The sequence below is a fragment of the Bidens hawaiensis genome, unplaced genomic scaffold (assembly GCF_021521415.1).
Source record: "Bidens hawaiensis isolate Kalapana, Puna unplaced genomic scaffold, B.hawaiensis_p1.1 tig00008375_1, whole genome shotgun sequence".
Lineage (NCBI taxonomy): Eukaryota > Viridiplantae > Streptophyta > Magnoliopsida > Asterales > Asteraceae > Bidens > Bidens hawaiensis.
The window spans coordinates 254,316-274,342 of NW_027491593.1; the positions used below are offsets into that span (position 1 = coordinate 254,316).

The 20,027-nt window shown below is 38.8% G+C and overlaps 2 protein-coding genes and 1 pseudogene across 6 annotated transcripts; 2 read left to right on the forward strand and 1 right to left on the reverse strand.

Moving 5' to 3' along the window:
* The first annotated feature begins 5,314 nt into the window (after window positions 1-5,314).
* Window positions 5,315-7,408, forward strand: LOC143637676 (putative clathrin assembly protein At2g25430 pseudogene; annotated as a pseudogene).
* A 4,260-nt stretch (window positions 7,409-11,668) lies between these two features.
* On the forward strand, window positions 11,669-15,238 carry LOC143637677 (uncharacterized). 2 transcript variants are annotated; one of them, XM_077105009.1, is made up of 9 exons: window positions 11,669-11,928; window positions 12,311-12,522; window positions 12,852-13,067; window positions 13,171-13,232; window positions 14,239-14,338; window positions 14,412-14,483; window positions 14,557-14,664; window positions 14,748-14,979; window positions 15,010-15,238. In XM_077105009.1, exons 2-9 carry the CDS (start codon window positions 12,313-12,315, stop codon window positions 15,099-15,101), a joined length of 1,092 nt encoding a protein of 363 aa, XP_076961124.1. In that variant the 5' UTR covers window positions 11,669-11,928; window positions 12,311-12,312; the 3' UTR covers window positions 15,102-15,238. The 2 variants fall into 2 exon arrangements, with proteins under 2 accessions (XP_076961124.1, XP_076961123.1); XM_077105008.1 differs by having other exon boundaries at window positions 14,748-15,238.
* Window positions 15,239-15,905: 667 nt separating this feature from the next.
* LOC143637648 (uncharacterized) lies at window positions 15,906-18,152 on the reverse strand. 4 transcript variants are annotated; one of them, XM_077104987.1, is made up of 5 exons: window positions 18,042-18,152; window positions 16,598-16,832; window positions 16,428-16,515; window positions 16,292-16,358; window positions 15,906-16,200 (listed from the first exon to the last, which is right to left on the reverse strand). In XM_077104987.1, exons 2-5 carry the CDS (start codon window positions 16,692-16,694, stop codon window positions 16,147-16,149), a joined length of 306 nt encoding a protein of 101 aa, XP_076961102.1. In that variant the 5' UTR covers window positions 16,695-16,832; window positions 18,042-18,152; the 3' UTR covers window positions 15,906-16,146. The 4 variants fall into 4 exon arrangements, with proteins under 4 accessions (XP_076961102.1, XP_076961100.1, XP_076961103.1 ...); XM_077104985.1 differs by having other exon boundaries at window positions 16,598-16,827; window positions 18,042-18,139; XM_077104988.1 differs by having other exon boundaries at window positions 16,598-16,827; window positions 18,038-18,133.
* Window positions 18,153-20,027: the final 1,875 nt, after the last annotated feature.

Here is a 20,027-nt window from a genome sequence, read left to right on the forward strand (position 1 = left end):
GAGTTCAAACCGTATTCAAGGACGATCGAGATCTTTTGCGCCTCCGCATCCTTCCACACCCGGCTCATCCCGAGCATCACCATCCCGGACTCCGCAAAGCGGTAAACCGGAGATTGGACTCGGGATATCTTTGAGAACCATTCCGCCTCCTGGTAGTTGGAGGCGTGAAGGCTGGGGAGTGCTTGCCCATTCTTGAACTTCATGGCAAGGGGGATGGCGCGAGCGGAGATAAAAAAAGAACTCCCGCTTCCATGAACGAAGACTGCGCTCGGTTGCGCAAATCTTCAAACCCTTGATCCGGGTTATCAGAGTATACCACCCCTGGATGCACCTCCAAGAGTAGAAGGTCATCAGGCGGTCGACGAAGGGCTCAACGCCCAGAATCCGGCACACCCACTCGAAGTGGCGAATCTTCGCGATCGCCATCGGGTGCACCTCAGTCAGGTGTACACCGTGCCTCTCTAGGACACGGTACACAAACTTTGTCAAAGGGAACCTAAGATTCCCATAGACAAAGAATGCGGCATATACCCCGATCTTGCCTCTGGGGGCATCATACACCGTTTGATGAGGTTCAGGAAACTCAGGCTCGAGAGACTCGAGAATGAACTTCCTGACGATGTACTGATATAGATCGACAAGCAGAGCACACTGGCACTCGCCAGCAGTACTCTTGTCATCCTTGTCGGACGTGGATGACGGGTGCTCGGCGTACACCCCAGCCTCCTGGGCTGTAGCCTCAAGATCGTGAGCAGAAGACATCTTGCAGGTATGAAAAAGAGAACGATTTCAAGAGAATGCTCGACTGAAAAGGTGAGTATTCGCCGGAAATCGTTTTGAAGATGAAGAGAAAAGTGAAAGTGTGGATTACAAAGGACCCTCTCCCCTTTTATATACTAATCGCAATTAATGCGATGAATTTAATGCGGAAGAGAGAGAAATCGCAGGTGCAATGAAACTATGACACGTGGCAAAAAGCAAGCTGGCAAAAGCTGTTGAAAGGACGCGTGCCAGTAATTTCGCGGCCACGCGCCCGAAAAGTCGCTCCCACGCGCCTGAAAAAGCGCCTGGAATGACCATATACTGTCACGTCGCCATAACTTCCTGCACGTCCTGACACTGTCAGAAGAAACCGTCGGACGACGTTTCAATAGTTTGGACTGTTCTTATCCTTTCACCAACTCTTCGAATTTCAAAATTTCAAAAAGATTCAAAAGCGGGAAATACCCCTTACCTTGGCAACCAAGTAACTATAAGACAAGTGAGTGCGAGTAAAGTGTTAAGGCAAAACCCTTCACATACTTAGCACCCGCAGGGAATTGACGCCAGGAATACCTTGGAAGTAAAGTAACCGTAAGACGAGTGCGGGTACAGTGTCAAGGCAAAACCCTTCACATACTTAGCGCTCCGCAGGGAATTCAAACCAAGAAGGATCTTCTGGGCCATGCTTGCGGAAACAGGAATAACATCCCCGCATGGCGGGAACGTCGAGAACTATATTGTTTGAAACTCCAAGATGGAATTGGTGGTTTTAACATAATTGATCACTATGTTGAAAACTACCAAAACCCCATGGAGAATCCACACAAGTGGGACTCAACGCTCCTGACTTGTGAGGAGGTTACAGACCTACCCGCTTCATACCCAAAGATCAAGCAGAAAAGTCGGGAATTTCTGCGTGACATTAGGAAAACCGGGGGAAGAATCCCCACGGAAAACCTTAAAACTAAAAACCCCTTTTCAAAACCCCTTGCTAGTCCAAAAGTTCCCCTCACTTATTAATAATCCATGAGAAGAACATTGGACTGGGGGGACTTGAAGAGGTAGGTCCCAGCAGAGCCCAGTTGGACCCGCAAGACTCACCTTGAAGAGGGACGTCTGCGCAACGACCAACTGCTTCCGCAGGACCCACCATGCTCAGAGAAGACCTTACGCGCAGTACGCCAGCTGTACCCGCAGGGAAAGCCTCCCAATGGTGAAGTACCCCGCTTGTTCCCGCAGTTGCGGATACAAGCCATCAGGGAAGGCTACCCGCACTAATAGCAAGGCTACACGCACAAGGCACTAACTCTTGCTACTTCAGTAGTCACCTGAAGGAATGAGCAAGGCGGGAATACTCCCGCCCAAATGAGCCAGTCCGTATGCTTCTGGAAGATCTTTTGTACTATACCTGCCAAGGTATGGGCAAAACAGACGATCTGACCAGAACAACCCATGAACCAATCACAGGATGACAGCTCACCGACAACAGTACGAGGAGGAGCACCCTCTAGTACTGTTTCACTATTAGCCGCTGCCTACTCACCAACCCTTACTATGGGACGTGCGCAGCCTACAGTTGGTGGAACAATGCATAGCCGGCAGTAAAGGAACAGTATACAGCCTACCTTGTCACTGTCGGCCGCAACCTATCCACCAACCAGCATGGCTTGTGCGTAGCCCACTGTTGGTAGAACAGGAATACTATTCAGCCGGCTGTACCTTCTAGGAAACCTACCTTCGGCTATAAATACTCCAACACCTTGGAATGGTAAGGACATCATCTGATATCTCATTATCTTATCTTCTCTAGCAATCTCTTAATATACACTTATATTCAGAGCAATCTAGTCTGATTCTCACGCCGGAGGGTGGTCACAAGGAGGAACCCCCCCCCTTCTCAGTGACGAGCTTACGGTGTCTGTTTTGCAGGTCACCTGAAGAACAACCTTCTTTGCTGGACCTCATCCTCGTGGGAAACATTACTTAACCCCCAGATTATCCGTAATCTGCCTAGGGTCACTTAGTGTTTCTTCAGTTGGGAATCCTCATAATATCCCATATAGCTACACGCCATACTTTAAGGCTGGGAATCCTCATAATATCCCATATGGCTACGCGCCATACTTAAAGGTTGGGAATCCTCATAAACCCATACGGCTTCGCGCCGAACACAAGACCGAACGCGGCTCCGCTCCGTTCAACATGCACACCACCATGATGCTTGAGCGCAGTCGCATATCATATGCTCACGCATCACATATGCTCATGCATATTACATATGCTTACGCATCACATGCTCACACATATCACAAAGTCTACGCGCACGCAACATCTGCGCATGGCGCATGACACAAAGTCTACGCGCACGCGCATGCAACATCTGCGCGTGGCGCGGGACATAAAGTCTACGCACATGCGCATGCAATATCTGCGCGTGGCGCATAACACAAGCCAGAGCCTATGCGCACGCGCATGCAACATCTGCGCGCGTCGCATGACGCACAGTCTACGCGATCGCGCAAGCTTCATTATTATTCTCAGCTCGTAAGCCGCAACTCGCGCAAGCTCCATTATTATTATAGCTCGTAAGTCGCCTCACGCGCAAGCTTTATTATTCTTATAGCTCATAAGTCGCCTCGCGCGCCAGCTTTATTATTCTTATAGCTCGTAAGTCGCCTCACGCGCAGGCTTTATTATTCTTATAGCTCGTAAGTCGCATCACGCGCAAGCTTCATTATTATTATAGCTCGTAAGCCGCAACTCGCGCAAGCTTTATTATTCTTATAGCTCGTAAGTCGCCTCACGCGCAAGCTTTATTATTCTCATAGCTCGTAAGCCGCAACTCGCGCAAGCTCCATTATTCTTATAGCTCATAAGTCGCCTCGCGCGCCAGCTTTATTATTCTTATAGCTCGTAAGTCGCCATGCGCGCAGGCCTTATTATTCTTATAGCTCGTAAGTCGCCTCGCGCGCAGTTTTTTATTATTCTTATAGATCCGTAAGTCGCCTCGCGCGCAGGCTTTATTATTCTCAGATCCGTAAGTCGCCTCGCGCGCAGGCTTTATTATTCTCATAACTCGTAAGCTGCCTCGCGCGCAAGTTATGTTACATTATTATCGAGATGCGCACTCCATCTTTTATCAGGCCTCGCGCCACTATGATGCGTGCTATATCTTATTTATGCCAGGGCACCATCATTATCACAAGGACCGCAACATGTCACCATCATGAGGAAAACCTCCCAAAACTCAAAGACAATAAAGACAAGGCCGAAGAAAAGGGAAAAAACCGCCTCATGGCCTAACACACCTCATAAAGTCCAGCGCTCCACCTAGACGCTTGCGCGCCCAGGAGCAACGCTGGACTTGGGGGGCTTGTAGGGGTATGGTACTAAACCCGGTTTTACGACCCTAAATTTATTATGTTTTGGCTTATTTTATTATATGCACTAATACAATGTTATTGGGCTGAGGGGGTTTTGTGGAGGTAACCCTAACTGGGCTAGGCCCATTAGGGTATTATGATGGTGGCCATGAGGCTCTCTATATAAGGAGGTCTCCACCTCCTTATTAGCGGGTCATGCTCAATAAGAGCCACCACCACTTTTTTGTGTCTGTAAACAAGAGATCTTTTAGATTTCTTAGCAGTCACCTCCACACCCCCGAAAAACCATTGCAGGTCTCAAGCAACCGGAGAAGAAGATCAAGGCGTGGTTCGTTCATCTCGAAAATCCGTGGAAACATCGTCATGGATCAGGTCAGATTCATTTCATGCTTCGACAATATCACTAATCGTTTTAGTCATCAAACCTTGTCGTTCGTTTCTAGAATGTTTAATACGCTACAGCTGGTCGATAAAGTATAAACACTATAAACCCTTTGATACTTTGTATCCGAGTATATCTGAATGGCAAGCAATATATATAGATATAGTCTAAATTTGACCATGGTTATCATCTTGCAACAACTTACCCAAAATATTCCCAATCACCTTAAACCGTACGCGGTCTCACCATCATCACCGGCACCGTCAACTCACACAAACACATCATATTAATTCCGACACCGCCTAACTCTCTCTCTCTCTCTCTCTCTCTCTAACACTAAACCCACTTTCTCTCTCTAGATCTCACCTGCTTATTTATCTTAATTCAATTCCTCATTTTTCTCCGCACAAATTCCAGCTGTTCACATACACCTACAGACGCATCCGAGTCAACTCCAGATCTGATCTCATCTACTCGTTGCAGATCATACATAACACACGGTACGCTTTATGTTTTAATTAAACTTTATTACAATTATTGTCAACTGCATTTGTGATTAATAATTAGCTATTTGAATTCATATTCATTGTTATCAAATTGTTGAATTATTGCAAATGATCACGGTGCTTAATTACTTAGTTTCGATAATTAATTCTGTTTTTATGACAAGCTAATCAATTATTAATTAGTATTAATATTGCTACGCGTGCTTAATATTAAATATGAATTTTCATTTCATCAAATTCTGAGATCTATATATTTATATAATTGTATAGATCTGATTTTGATTTTTAGGGTTTCTTCTTCTTCTGAAGAAGAATTAGTGATGGCACCGACAACTCTTCGGAAGGCGATTGGAGCCGTGAAGGATCAAACAAGCATTGGAATAGCTAAGGTTGCTAGCAGTATGGCACCCGAGCTAGAAGTCGCAATAGTCAAAGCCACCAGTCATGACGATGATCCCGCAAGCGAGAAGAACATACGCGAGATCCTGCAGCTTACCTCGTACTCGCGAGGCTACGTGAGCGCGTGTGTTCACGCCGTGTCGAAGCGTTTGAGCAAGACTCGCGATTGGATTGTTGCGCTAAAGTGTTTAGCTTTAGTCCACCGGTTGTTGAACGATGGGGATATGGTTTTCCAGCAGGAGATAATGTATGCTACTAGAAGAGGAACGAGGTTGCTTAATATGGCGGATTTTCGTGATGAGGCGCATAATAATTCGTGGGATCACTCGGCTTTCGTGAGGACTTACGGGTTTTATTTAGACCAGAGGCTGGATTTGATCGCGTATGAGAGAAAACAAAGCGGTGGAGATCTTGATAAACCTCGTGAAGACCGTTTTAGTGAAGACCGTTTTAGATCGCCACAAAACCGTGGATATGATTATGATTACAATGAGTCTCGTGATGAATATTCGTACGGTAGTAATAATATGAGGAAATCAAGATCTTCTGGGGATGTGAGAGAAGGATCTGAAAAGAAAGATGCTACTCCGATACGGGAAATGAAATTCGAGAGTATATTTGGGAAGATGGGGCATTTGCAGAGGCTGTTAGATCGGGTGTTATCGTGCAGGCCTACGGGTCTTGCAAGAAACAGTAGGTTGGTTTTGGTTTCGTTATACCCTGTTGTGCAAGAAAGTTTTAAGCTTTATGCTGATATATCTGAGGTTTTGGCTGTGTTGCTCGATCGGTTCTTTGATATGGAACATAATGATTGTGTGAAGGCGTTTGATGCGTATGCTAGTGCTGCAAAACAGATTGATGAGCTTGTAGGTTTTTATAATTGGTGTAAGGATATGGGGATTGCGAGGTCATCTGATTATCCAGAAGTTCAGAAAATAACTGGGAAGTTATTGGAGACACTGGAGGATTTTGTGAGAGATAGAGCAAAAGCTACGAAAAGCCCCGAGAAGAAACCTGAGGTTAAAGAGGAGCCGGTTCCTGATATGAATGAAATTAAGGCTTTGCCGGCACCAGAAACCGCCCCACCACCACCTCCGCCGCCACCGCCAGTGGTTGAGACACCGCCTTCGCCACCTAAACCACAGGGTGATTTAATGGACCTAAGGGAGGAGGCAGGGACGGCTGATGATCAAGGGAATCGGTTTGCTTTGGCGTTGTTTGCAGGTCCTGCAGCAAACAACGGGAAATGGGAAGCGTTTGGGTCAGATGGGTCGGAAGCGACATCCGCCTGGCAGAATCCAGCTGCCGAGGCTGGGAAAGCTGATTGGGAACTTGCATTGGTGGAGACCTCCAGTAATCTTGAAAAACAGAAGGCGGCAATGGGCGGTGGGCTTGATCCGTTGCTGCTAAACGGAATGTATGACCAAGGAATGGTGAGACAACATGTGAGCACTAGTCAGTTAACTGGCGGCAGTGCCAGCAGCGTGGCGTTGCCAGGGAAGACCGCAACACCTGTTTTGGCACTCCCTGCTCCTGACGGGTCGGTTCAACCCGTGGGTGGTGATCCATTTGCCGCCTCGTTAAGCGTCCCACCGCCTGCTTATGTCCAAATGGCAGATGTAGAGAACAAACAGCGGTTGCTAGTTCAAGAGCAGATGGTTTGGCAACAGTATGCTCAGGGTGGGATGCAAGGTCAAGTCGGTTTGACCCGAATTAATGGTGGCGGTTATGTTGCTCCTGGACAACCGCCAATGATGCCTTATGGTGGTCCGCCGCCTGTAAATGGGTATGGGCACTACTATCCTACTTACTGAATAATACATGTGTGATGTGTATTTACTTGCTCTTTTATCATATATTGTATTGTTTACTTAATTGATTCTCCTCTTGTTGGCATTTTTGTTTTTATGATAGAACACATGAATAACCAATTATTTGTAATTATTATTTGCTATAAAATCAAACCGTTATTTGTTTCACTTGGAAGTAAGCTTTATTCTGTTTTGGGTCTTTGTATATTGGTATTGCTTCATGCTTTTAGTTAAAAATGAAATAGCATTAGATGCTTGTTTCCTTAAAGCCCATGAATCAGGGGTGGTTGGCAACTTGGCATTTTGTTTTGGGTGTCTTTGAAGTTGTGTTAATTAATGAACTAGACGTGTTTGGCGTTGTGTTTCGTAAAGCTAGCTTGTCGTCTCCGGCTCAGTTGGTCTTTTCATTTCCCGGACCAGACTGGACCGAATCCATCACATCTCCCTTGTCTATGGTCCTCACAAACAGACTCCCAGGTACATGTTAGATGAAAAACAAGTTTTCGAATCAGGGGTCAATAGAGACCGATTCGAGATGTATAGTCTCCCAAGCAATATAGAGAGAGGAACAGGAACAAGATTACAGTTTCTACTGCTTCATTTTATATATAATCAAGCCACTGAGGCCAATTTAAAGACTTAAAAAACATGAAGAAAATGAACAAGAGGGAGGCCGGCTTGTTACCCACTAAAACACTTGAAAGTAGAGTCCACTTAAAATAGTTAAACCAACTAGCCAAGTTAAAGAAATGAAGCACTAGGGTGGAGGGGTCGTTAGTATTGGTAAGGGTGGAGGTTGTAGCGGGTTGCGGTGGTTGGGTACACCATCGCAACCCATGCGAGTTAGGGAATTGGATTTGAGCGGGTTGTAAAACCCGGAGGAGGGTAGACCCTTGGAGTATTTTAAAAATATGCATTTTTAACCCCCTTTTTTACACAAATGCATAATAATTATATTACACATTTGTTACACTTCTCACCGTTCTCTTTTACTTTTTACTATTATATTTCTACACTTCTAAAAGAATTATTCAAATGAAGGGACACATAAAAAAGCCACGTCCTAAAAGCGAAAATTATAAATGCCGAAAATTCAAAATTCAAGCTACGAGTGCCCCCTCCACCCTAAAATCAGTCAATTAATCAATCATACTCAATGGAGTCCCACCAATAGCAAAGCTATAAGTAGGGTCTGGGAAGGGTGGGATGTAGGCACACCATACCTCTATCCAATGGGATAGAGATGTGGCTTTCAGGGAGACCCTCAGCTCTTAGCTACATATGTTTGCGGCAATATAAAAGGAAATCAAAGTTCAGCTATAGTATCATTGATAGTAGCACGTAGTAAGAATGATAATACTATCTATATATATATATATATATGAAAAGAAAATATCATAATGGTGTGTGACCAAAATAAGGTAAATAAGGGCCCCTAAGGTATTCATTTCTCTCTAAAAATCTTTAACTTTAATTCTACTTCTCCAAGAATTTCTATCCCTAACCATGTCCTCTGAGAGATTTAGGTCTATCAAATCATGCATAATCCTCTCATCCCACGTCAATTTAGGTCGTCCTCTACCCCTCCTCCCCTCTATAGTAATATTTTCTACGGATCTAACCGGGTTCGTCGTCTGTCTTCTCTTCACATGTCCAAACCATCTCAATCTCCACTCTCTTATCTTGTCTGATATGTTAGCTACCCCTAATCTATCTCGAAAAACAACATTTCTTATTCGGTCTAACCTTGTGTGCCCACACATCCAGCGTAGCATTCTCATCTCTGCTACCTCCATCTTCCGCACTTGTGCCTTCTTGATGGCCCAACAATCTGTTCCATATAGTATTGCAGGTATAACTGCTACCCTATAAAATTTTTCTTTTAGTTTAATTGGGAAACTCTTGTCGCATAATATACTTGTGGCTGCTTTCCATCTACACCATCTTACCTGAACTCGCTGGGTCACATCACAGTTTAATTCTCCATCACTCTGAACAAATGATCCTAGATACTAAAACTTCGTTACCTGCGGAACCGCTTGCCCTTCAATGGAACAACAGTCATTCATAGAAGACCCTAAATATAACAAATCAGTGAAGTGTGTAATGCCCCAACCCGAACATGCTATTTTCAAAATGAACAGAAATAAAATAAGTTGTCTATGATGTTGAAAGCAAAGATTCAATGTCCGAAAATTAAAGCGTCCGAACATTGTTTTAAACAACTTAAATAATTATCTCCATAAGCTCTCCTTAAAACATGTAGCCTAAAAAGTTTTTGTGCACAAAGAAAAACAAACGCATAGCCAATTGTGAGTGATATGCGGTGGCTAACCTACCCGAACCATGTGAGAAAAAAATTTGTAATGATATATATGAGTTAAAATCTCGACCGACACCTAAGAAATTTTGATACCGACCCCTGTGGAATTTTGAAAACGACAAAAAGACCCTGTGAAAATTCGAGAACGACCCCATGAAATTTCGAGACTAGCCATAATAAACAATAAATTTACATTTATAATTATATAAATGTATAAAAATAAATAAATTTGAGTTTAATTGAAACGGATTTAATACAAATTTTAGCTCAAATGCTCAATCAATCTTATTCCTAAGTTTTAAGTCCAAACCCAAAACTCCCAACCCAATATACATTTAACTTATTAAAAAAAGTTACAATGGCGCAAGTAATTTGTTATGTGAGTTCAACGGATTATAAGAGAGTTAATTTTCAAAGAAAATGTTTTGACTTTCTACATACGTTGGTTTGCTCACCAACTTCATTTGTATTAGTTTATCGTCTATTGAGGTTAGCTCTCGTATTACCCGTCGCAACCGCAAACGTTGGAAATACTTTTACGTGAAGTCTGCTTTGCGTAATCAAATGGGTGATGAGAATTTAAACGATATTTGTATTTATTTTTATTGAAAAAGACATGTGTACTATATGAGGTTTTTGTTAAGCTTCATAAAATGAAACCCCGTAAGAAACAATTTTAGACATATGACATTTTATTTATGCATTTCTAATGAAGTTTCACGTATTTTTATTTGTTTGATTATCTTTTTTCTATATTACTCGAGCTGACCCAATTCTAGCCGACCGGATGGGCCCAACTGGACCAAAAAAATTATATACCGATTATTTGACATGACCGGCCGGACAGGATCGGAAAAAAATTATGTAGCGATGGTCAACTGAATACCGACTAAAAATTTTTCCGACCCCTGCGAGAAAATTTCCTGGATCCATCAGTGGTGATATGATAAATGAAACAATAATAATTTGCTAAAAAGTCGAGCCAAAGTTTGAGGTATGATAACTACATAAATACTGATATAAACTTTTAACCATGATACCTAAAATGTCTACACAAATATCATTAAATAATTTTGTAGCATAGTATATGGCATCTAATAGTAAGTAGGTGACAGTGTGACGCTACCACACAAACAAGTATACAATTGTATCACACATGAAAGCACAGCCGAATTCACGAACATATAATAGTCGTTAAGTTGTGGGATGACATGCATGCATTTAACTAATCCTTTTTGACTTTTTATCTCTTACTTTATTCTTAGATCGACTCATGCGCTTTCAATAATAAAATAGTGAATTGATTTAATATAATAACGTGATCAATGTACTTCTAGAGTATTGTATGCACACATCATGATCTCATTGTCACGTCGGCCATCCCACAAATAGGAACATGCTTAGGTAACAAAACGCACGCTAAAATATCAGGGACATTCCAACCACCAAATGCTAACTAAAATCAAATCATATAAGTTCAAAAGTCCTATCATCTATAAGAAAGTGTAACAAAGAGTAAAACTTCACTGTATCATATTACACGCTACAAGTTAGCAATAACACCAAATAACATTTAGCACAAACAATTAACAAGGAGTTAAGGTATTCGAACAAGTACATTAATCGCTGACATTTTCTACTTAAGAAGCTTTAGCTTCCCCATAGAAGATTCGGACTGCCTATAAATAGAATTTCATCAAAGGTATTATCATTCTCATTCACTCTATTCTCTGTGTACTCTCTTTTCATACTTATCAGCCTACAAATTAGATTACTTATTCTCACGCCGGAGGTTGATCGCATGAGACTCTCTCCTGCGGTGAGACTAATCAGTCGTGCTTTTCTTTGATCTTTACATGAATAAGAAGCTTCGATAGGTATATACTCTTGAACTGCTATACGATCATTGTTTGCTATATTCGTTGTAGGAACAATACACATACTTACCACTATATTGCAATCTTTCCCTTTGAGCTAATGCTATAAATTTTAAATGAAATCGGTCCATATAATTATAAACTTAAATAACAATAATCGTAATTCACAAGAAAAGATAATAAAGTCGTGCACTTGACTTAAAAATTAAACTGTGAAAAGGAGGAATATGCTGACCAATATTGAAGAGATATTATTAACCGTTGGATTAATAGATGAGCATTTATCACCGACGCTCCATCAGATTCTTTCAATCTCAATCTCCTCTTCTTCACTCTATTTTCTACTCTCTCAACCTGCTAAAAGCCTAAAACATTACATTACAAAATACCTTTTTCATTTCACACTATAAAGATTCAAAGATCCGATCTTTATGCTTCTTTAAACCCCCCCCCCCTGGCCTTTTGATCTTTCTCTGCTACTCTAGGTGAGCTTCTTTGGCTCTTTTTGGTACTACTAATCTTGAAATGTGGTATTTTTATTAATGGGTTCATGTTAATCTTACTGATACAACAGTGGATCTGTTCATAGGATTAAAGATCTAGTTATGAATTTGTGTTTTTAGTTCAGATTTAGGCTGTGAAGTGGTTGTGTAATGTTATAGTGTTATAAAGTTTGAATCTTTATCAAGACTGGTTGATATTTGTGGGAAATCAAGAAATGTGAATTAGGGTTTGTATTCATTTGTATTGTTTTTCTTTGACTGAATGTGAAAAGGGTATATGCTTAATATGTTTGTATAGTTTTCCCACATGAGAGTTAGTTAGAATGAGGTTGTTTTTTTTTAATGAAAATCTTGAATTTTGTAGCTATGGCGGATGTCGATGATATGATGGTTGTTTCTGGAAATGGGACTACTCATGATGAAGATCATGATCAATTTTCTGATCACAATGAGGAAGATGACTCGATGGATATCGTAGCGAGAATTCCTGATTATAATTCTGAAACTAAAGAAGGAAATGGGAGTTTTACCGAGTCGTTGACTGAGCAAGTTGAAGTAAACAATGATGCTTTAAAGGTACTAAAGGGTTTACTTTTAACTCATTTACTAATTCAACTATGTAATATAGTTTTAATTAATTTGACAAATGTATTCATGTTTATTTTCTTGTTAACGGTTTTAGCATACACAACTGAAAATTTTAATTTAAACATTAAGCATACATTCTACTCATGGTTGCCAAAGAAAAAGCAATTTGGCATCTGGAATGTTTTTTTATCGACTTTGAAATAAAAGATTGACAACTTTGTTAACTATCTTTGTTTTCTGGCTAGAAATTTACCATTTTTTTTATACAATACATGTTTTTTTTTCCGTTAAATCTAAAAGGGTTGTTTTACTATCAGGAGCTTCAAGTGAAAGATACCAATGATTCATCAACTCAACCCAAATGCCAAACTGATACGGGCAACGGTTTCGATCATAAAACGGGTACAAAAAAGAAAATAAATATTAATAATGCAAAGAAAACTAATTCGGTTAAAGGTGGCCCGGTTCATAGTGAGAAGAATAGTGGTGATTCAAAGCCTGCAATGGTTCAAGTTAAGGCCCGTCTTTCTAAGGTACATATTCTTTATTATATGTCATTTTTTTTAATATTGTTGTTAATGCATCTTGATAGTAAAACATTATTTTGGATATATGGTTATTTGTTTACTTTGGCAGCCCGGAAAGTCAGTGAAAACAGTTGACGGAAGTACAAATGAAGGAAGAACACATTCTTCTGAGTATCCTTTTTGTCTTGATTTTTACGGGCTGACTTTTGTGGTCAAGTGTAAATCATTTTGATGGTCAACATTGATATGATTCTGAAGCAAATGCATCACCATCCACATGAATATTTCTTGCTAATCTTGAAGAAAATAGCTGCTTCTTTTGGCTATCTACCAATTGTCATGCTTTGACTTTGAATGTCAAACTTGTTTTTACCGAAACTCTAATAATACTTGTAACTTTGATTCTTTTTCAGAATTATAATCCTTACATAGCAGACAAGATAAGAGAGTGGAGATTGAGATGGTTTGGACATGTAAAGAGAAGACAGACGACGAATCCTGTTAGATCCGTAGAAAACATTACTATAGAGGGGAGGAGGGGTAGAGGACGACCGAAATTGACTTGGGATGAGAGGATTAGGCATGATTTGATAGACCTAAACCTCTCCGAGGACATGGTTGAGGATAGGAATTCGTGGAGAAGTAGAATTAAAGTTAAGGATTTTTAGAGAGAATTGAATACCTTAGGGCTTAGACTTAACTTATTTAGGTCGCATACCATAATGGGATTTCCCTTACATATATTATTATTATTATTATTATAATTATTATTAGCTTTTATATAGCTGTTAAACTGTGATCTTATTATTAATATTATTATAATTAGTAGTAGTTTGTATATAACTGTTAAACTTTGATTTCCTTTATTTTGCTTCATACACATGTACTTAGAGCCGAGGGTCTCTCTGGAAGCCACCTCTTCATTCCTTTGGATGGAGGTACGGTGTGCCTACATCCCACCCTCCCCAGACCCTACTTATAGCTTTGCTGTCGGTGGGATTTTACTGGGCATGATTGATTGATTGATTGATTGATATATTCTTGTATCTTGCTACCAATAATTTCTGAAAAAGATAATCGCATTCACATGAAATTCAAAATGAAATATACTTTGTTTGATTTCCAAAGTCAAAGTAGGACAATATGATGCTCAGATTATCCTTAATTACTTGATTAGAAGCTCAACAACAGGAGACGAGAAACCACAAAGACATGGAACCCTGCCAGCTTATAATTTTAGTTTTAGGTGTAACGAAAGAGCCGAAAAACGGAAAGAGGTTAGAAATGTTGACTTGACTTTATCGGTGTAGCTTATTCTCACCCTAAAAACTTATTTATTGCTTTTGGCAGTTTTATTCTAAGCTCGAGGAAAAGATCCACGAACAAGAAGAAGAAAAGATCACATTAGAAGCAAAAACCAAGGTAAATTTGACTTTTTGCTACATATTTAAAGGTGAATAGCTTGTAACAAGAAATTGCGTATAATTTGTACTAGGAACATCAAGAAGCCGAAATTAAAATGTTACGGAAGAGCCTTAAGTTCAAAGCAACACCTATGCCTAGTTTTTACCGTGAAACTCCTCCTAAAACCGAGTTAAAGAAGGTAAGATTGACTCTATAAAGTCAAACATACTGCTTTCAATCCCAGAAGTCTAAATCTAAACAAGTTGATTTTTATTTATGTAGATACCGACCACGCGTCCCAAATCTCCAAAACTTGGAAGGAAAAAGGATTCACAATCACCGTCTGAAATGGAAGCAAATGGCGGTAATACTTTTAGACCACGGCTAAGTTTGGATGCAAAGAAGTCATTAAACAACAAAGCAGTCACTAAAGATCCTTCTAATGGTCCTGCAAAGAAACCGATAAAGAAATCGCTTCCTAAACTCCCTTCTCAAAAGACCAAATTGCCCTCCGACTCCTGTGAAGTTACAATATCGTCATCCAACGAAACAAATGAACCTGAACTAAATAAAGATTCATCAGATTCACATGTCCAAGAGGAAGATTCACATGCTGTTGAGGAATCAGTTAATTGAAATGGCGAGAAGTACGTAAATGGAGCCATCGTTGTTCATAGTCAGCTGCCGAGAATACAAAGAGCGTTTTTCAAGTATGGGTGGTGTGACCAATTTGCCCTTATTTGAGGACTGAATGTGGTTTAGTTTACTAGTTAATTATGAAGAAACTGGTGGGAAGTGATGTTAATTTGACAAAGTGTTGGTTGTCAAGATTCCTTGAAATGATATTTGTTAAATTTCTGTCATTTGTGTCTTCTTCATTTGTGTCTATACTTTTGCACCCATGATGCTTTATGAATCTTTGTGACACTATAGTCCTTTTAGTAATAAACTTGTTTTCTTTTAAATTAATAAGTTATAAAAAATAAGACTTGCCAAAAAAAAATAGCCAAGGATAAATGCATTGATTGAGTTTGTCCTTAGAGAGAAATATTTCAATGTATAACAATTATAACAACAAATGTAATTAATGAGATGTGACTGCCTGCTTGTGACATAGCAATCCAACAAATATACTTAAAAGTACTACAGACTAATCATGTCAAATCAAACCAGCAAAACCAGACAATAAAAACCCAAATTCACAAACCCTTTACCATCCCAAACTCAAAAAACAAATATTATTATAAGGTATATAGAAACAAATGCGTTTTTCAATTGAGTTAAAGTAAAATCCTTGATAAGTTAGTAAATTCAATTGAGTTTTGCACCATGAAATACAAGGTATATATGAGATGCTGCATAGTTGCTTCATTCTGTTAACTGGATCAAGAACCTTCCAAGTGATATTTAAGTAAAATTATACACAAAAACTTGAAGGTGTTCTCAACCAAAAGGCCAATATATTTGTACCACTACACTCTCAATACAATTTATGCTCACCTTAAAACATCAAATACCAAAAGTTCCGACCCCAACCTCGTACCTCTCCCACCAATCTAAACATACATACATACATAATCAACATTTCACGGTCATATAATATGAACATAATAACAAATAAGATGTCGATTATAGTTGCATTATAATTAAGAAAGCAACATACCTTGTGTTTGGCAGCAACTCAGTCATACAATCCCTCTTGTTCCCAAATATCCACAAGAAAATTTACCATTTCCTGAGATAATAATGTCATTTTTCTCATCAAAAACTTTTATTAAAATAGTTCATATTTAAGCTCCAGATGTAAATCAGATATGAATACTTACTGGTAGAGCGATGGGCCGTGAAAAGGGCTTATTTGTCCCGAGCAAATTATCATAAGTTGCATTCCAACTAAACAAAATTACCATTTAGTCATCATATTAATCATATTACTAGAGTATGTTTAAACAAATTATTTACCTTATAACAGACGGGCGGGGTTTTTTATTATGGTCAGCCGCCTTATTTCCAATCCATTGTTGTCTTGTTTGGTTCCAAAGTAAAAGACCTGGAAGCAAGAAAATGTCACTATTGATATTACAAAAAGTTAATAATGATATTTCATAATTATGAATAACTGAACAACATACCTCGGTTAACAAATTCTGAAGGATTGGTGCCAGAACTACATTCTGCAACACTAGTTGATGAAGCACTTATCTGAGACTGAGGCAAACTATTATCCATTTCATATGTGCTGCTGCTACAAAAATCTTCTAGAATACTATGTCGGTTAGTGATTTGGGGTTTTTCTAAGTTTCCTGTCGGCTTGTTATCAGTGGTTATAAATGGAGTCTTAGTACAACATCCAAGACACCCTCTGCTCTGTTGCAAATAAGGTTTACAACCGTAAACTTGATTAGAACAAATGCCACAGATCAGATTCATGGTAACAAAAACAAGTAATTATGTACCAAATGTTAAGGTCAATTTGGGTCCTACTAATATTAGTCAACGGGTCCGTAATGGGCTAATCAACTTGTTTAGTAGTTTTCGTCTGAACCGTAGCTAGATTAACTTACAGTAACCGGAACTAGGAATCATTTTATTTTCTTCACCTAGTAATAATTTATGGAAAAAATGCAAATGCTTAACTTTGTTCTGTTATTTATAAAGATTAATTATCAAATTTATTATTTGTCAGCTAAGACGTTGAGATTCAAGCTTCTTACTTTTAAGACATGTTTATTATATTTTTAAATAGGGCACATACCATAAGAATACTAACATACTTTTGTTGTTTCTCATAAACTGATAAAAGTTCCTTAAAATATTTTGCATAAAAAAACCAGCATACTTGTTTTTAAAACGACTTGTTTGACCCGAACCAAATTGAAACTTTTTTAAAGCAACTTGTTTCGACCATAACTCATTTTGCTCAAAACATGTATTGACCCGTCACGCAATACAAGGCCTAATACAAGTAAATTAAAAGTGCCATTATTTTTGGATTTCATAATTAAAGTTAAACCAAAAGAGGCTCTCTTCATCCCTCTTCTATAACAACATAAAGAAAGAATTTTTCCTAGAAAGGATAATGACTATATTTATTGATTTACTTATTATTATTATTAATATTTTGAAATTAGAAGTAAACTCCATATTGCAATATCAATTAAGACTCTAGCTAAACAACATCCTTAGTATGCACTTTGTACCTTCAGAAGCCAATAAACTGAAACTACAACTAAATCATACCTCTTTAGATAGTCTAGTTTATATATTGAAAAAATATTGCTAAAGTCTGCAACTTTCAGATTATATTCCATTTTCTTGATGCAAAAAAAAAGACCTTAAATTCTAATGGAAAAGGCATAACAGATGTAAGAGTATAAAAAGAATTGTTACAACACCTAAGGTGACATCACATGTGATCTGAATACATCACACCATATATATTGTTGAACAATTTGAAAAGAGATTGATACATATATATAATCAAGAAGCTAGCTAGCTTCTAAGACTAATATTATAATACCATGAATAAATAATAAATAAAGAATGATATATGGAGTCTGAAAGAAGACAACTGACCCCATGAATTCGATGATTTTGAGGATGCAACTGGAAATTGATCTGAGAATTTGCATCTATAACTACAAAACCGATCGCCTGCTTATCAAATCTTCACCTGCATAAATCGAAAGCAGATGTGAAAATAATAATATATATATAATTGGAATTTGATTTGGAAAATTAAAAGGAGATGAAAGAGAGAGAAACATAGTGCATACATACATACATACATACCGTAGAACATGATATGATTAGTGGTTAATTTTAGTCTCTTCTCTTTCATTATTATTATTATTATTATTATTATTATTATTTATATCTTCACTTTCAACCTATTATTATTCCACTATGCACTTTTAACCCACTCAACTTTATTAATTAATTAATTATCGAATTTGTTCGGGTTTGACATAATGGATTTCAGATACAAAATGTAAACAAATTTACATAAATGGATCTTGTTCGGGCGTTGTTAACACGTTACATTAATTTTAATTTTTTTCTATTGAAACTCGTTAAGAAAAACTTCACTTCATTTAGTATTATCGGATTTTCAAACTGATTATTTAAGGTCTTTGATCGGAAAGAGGATAATGTAAAAATATTGTAGATCAAATCCCAACCCATTATCCACCACAATCTCGTTGGACTACGTATCGTATTCTCTATTAAAAATTTAAACGATGTTTTAAATAGACAAAAACAATAAACTAGGTTTTATATTCCTTAAGGTTACACTAAACACAAATTTGATTACACCAAGTACCAAATAATTATGAAATTTTGTAACAACATTAGCTTTTCCATTTTATGCTAGCCACTTCAATAATATTTGAACAATATTAAAACATTCTACAACAATAATCATACTTAGTAAAATCTCATCAACAACACAACTATTAACAATGTCTGAAAAGAGTGAGATGTAGACAAGTCATACATCTATCCCGAAGAATAAAAAGGTTGCTACGGGAGTAAAACAATCTAATAGATCTGTAACATCCCCAAAATTTCAATCAAAAAATAACAAGTAAGTAAAACTAAAGGGGTTTAAAAAATAAAAATCCTGATTTATTGACCCATCGCGATATGCGATGGGCATAGCCAAAGAGGCCATCGCGATACGCGATGGTCCTTGATGACACATCAACACGTGTCACCCGGAGGTGACACGTGGCAGACATAGCGACACGTGGCAGAACGTGCCTTAGAAAATGACATGTGCACGCCACATGTCAACACGTGGCAGAGGGTGTTTAAGAATGTGACACGTGGCACACTCTGAATAACACGTGTCATCGCGATACGCGATGACCAAAAAGGAAAGGTTCCATCGCGTACCGCGATGGGACCAAATTTCAGCTATAAATAGGATGTCTCATGGCTCATTTCATTCACACAACTCCACTCTCTCTCTATAATACTTTCTCTCTCTACCTCGATTTCCGTGCCACCGATCCGACAATCGTAATCTCATAATCCGAACCATATACCGACGACACCTCGAAGTTCGTACTGACAATCTCGACAATCGGCGCACCTCGTTTTGCGTGCCGACCTCGTAAGCATGACGACCTCGTAAATCGTGTCGACCCGAGACGACCCGACATTCTGCCTCGAAGTACGTGACCCCGTGACTCCCGAACGTTGCCTCGATTACGTGCTAAAGAGTTGTTGATCAAGATTCTCAAAGTACGTGCAAGCGTCGAAGTGCTGCCCGAGAATCTAGAAAAATAACAACCTAAGCAAGGTATGGGTTCTGCCAAAATAAAATATTATTATTCCAAAGGCTTAGACCCTAGTCGAGGGTATAGCCTAGACCTTGATAAAAAATTAAAGATAACAATTAAATAAAGATTTCTTTATATAAAATTCTATAAATAAAGGTGATAGCAAAAATATTGTTTCTTCATGATTAAGAAAACTAAATTTTTCATACAAAGTGTATAGTTGAAATGTTTAAGGAATGTAAAAGTTTATATACGAAGGTTATAGTTAAAATAG

Excerpts from the sequence above, each read along its gene's own strand:
- LOC143637677 (XM_077105008.1), top strand. The coding sequence starts at position 12,313 with ATGGCGGATGTCGATGATATGATGGTTGTTTCTGGAAATGGGACTACT. Across the intron at positions 12,523-12,851 it reads TAAACAATGATGCTTTAAAG|GAGCTTCAAGTGAAAGATAC; the intron begins GTACTAAAGGGT and ends TTTTACTATCAG. Across the intron at positions 14,484-14,556 it reads CATTAGAAGCAAAAACCAAG|GAACATCAAGAAGCCGAAAT; the intron begins GTAAATTTGACT and ends AATTTGTACTAG.
- LOC143637648 (XM_077104984.1), bottom strand. The coding sequence starts at position 18,097 with ATGCAAATTCTCAGATCAATTTCCAGTTGCATCCTCAAAATCATCGAA. Across the intron at positions 16,516-16,597 it reads TTCAGAATTTGTTAACCGAG|GTCTTTTACTTTGGAACCAA; the intron begins GTATGTTGTTCA and ends TCTTGCTTCCAG. Across the intron at positions 16,359-16,427 it reads CCCCGCCCGTCTGTTATAAG|TTGGAATGCAACTTATGATA; the intron begins GTAAATAATTTG and ends AATTTTGTTTAG.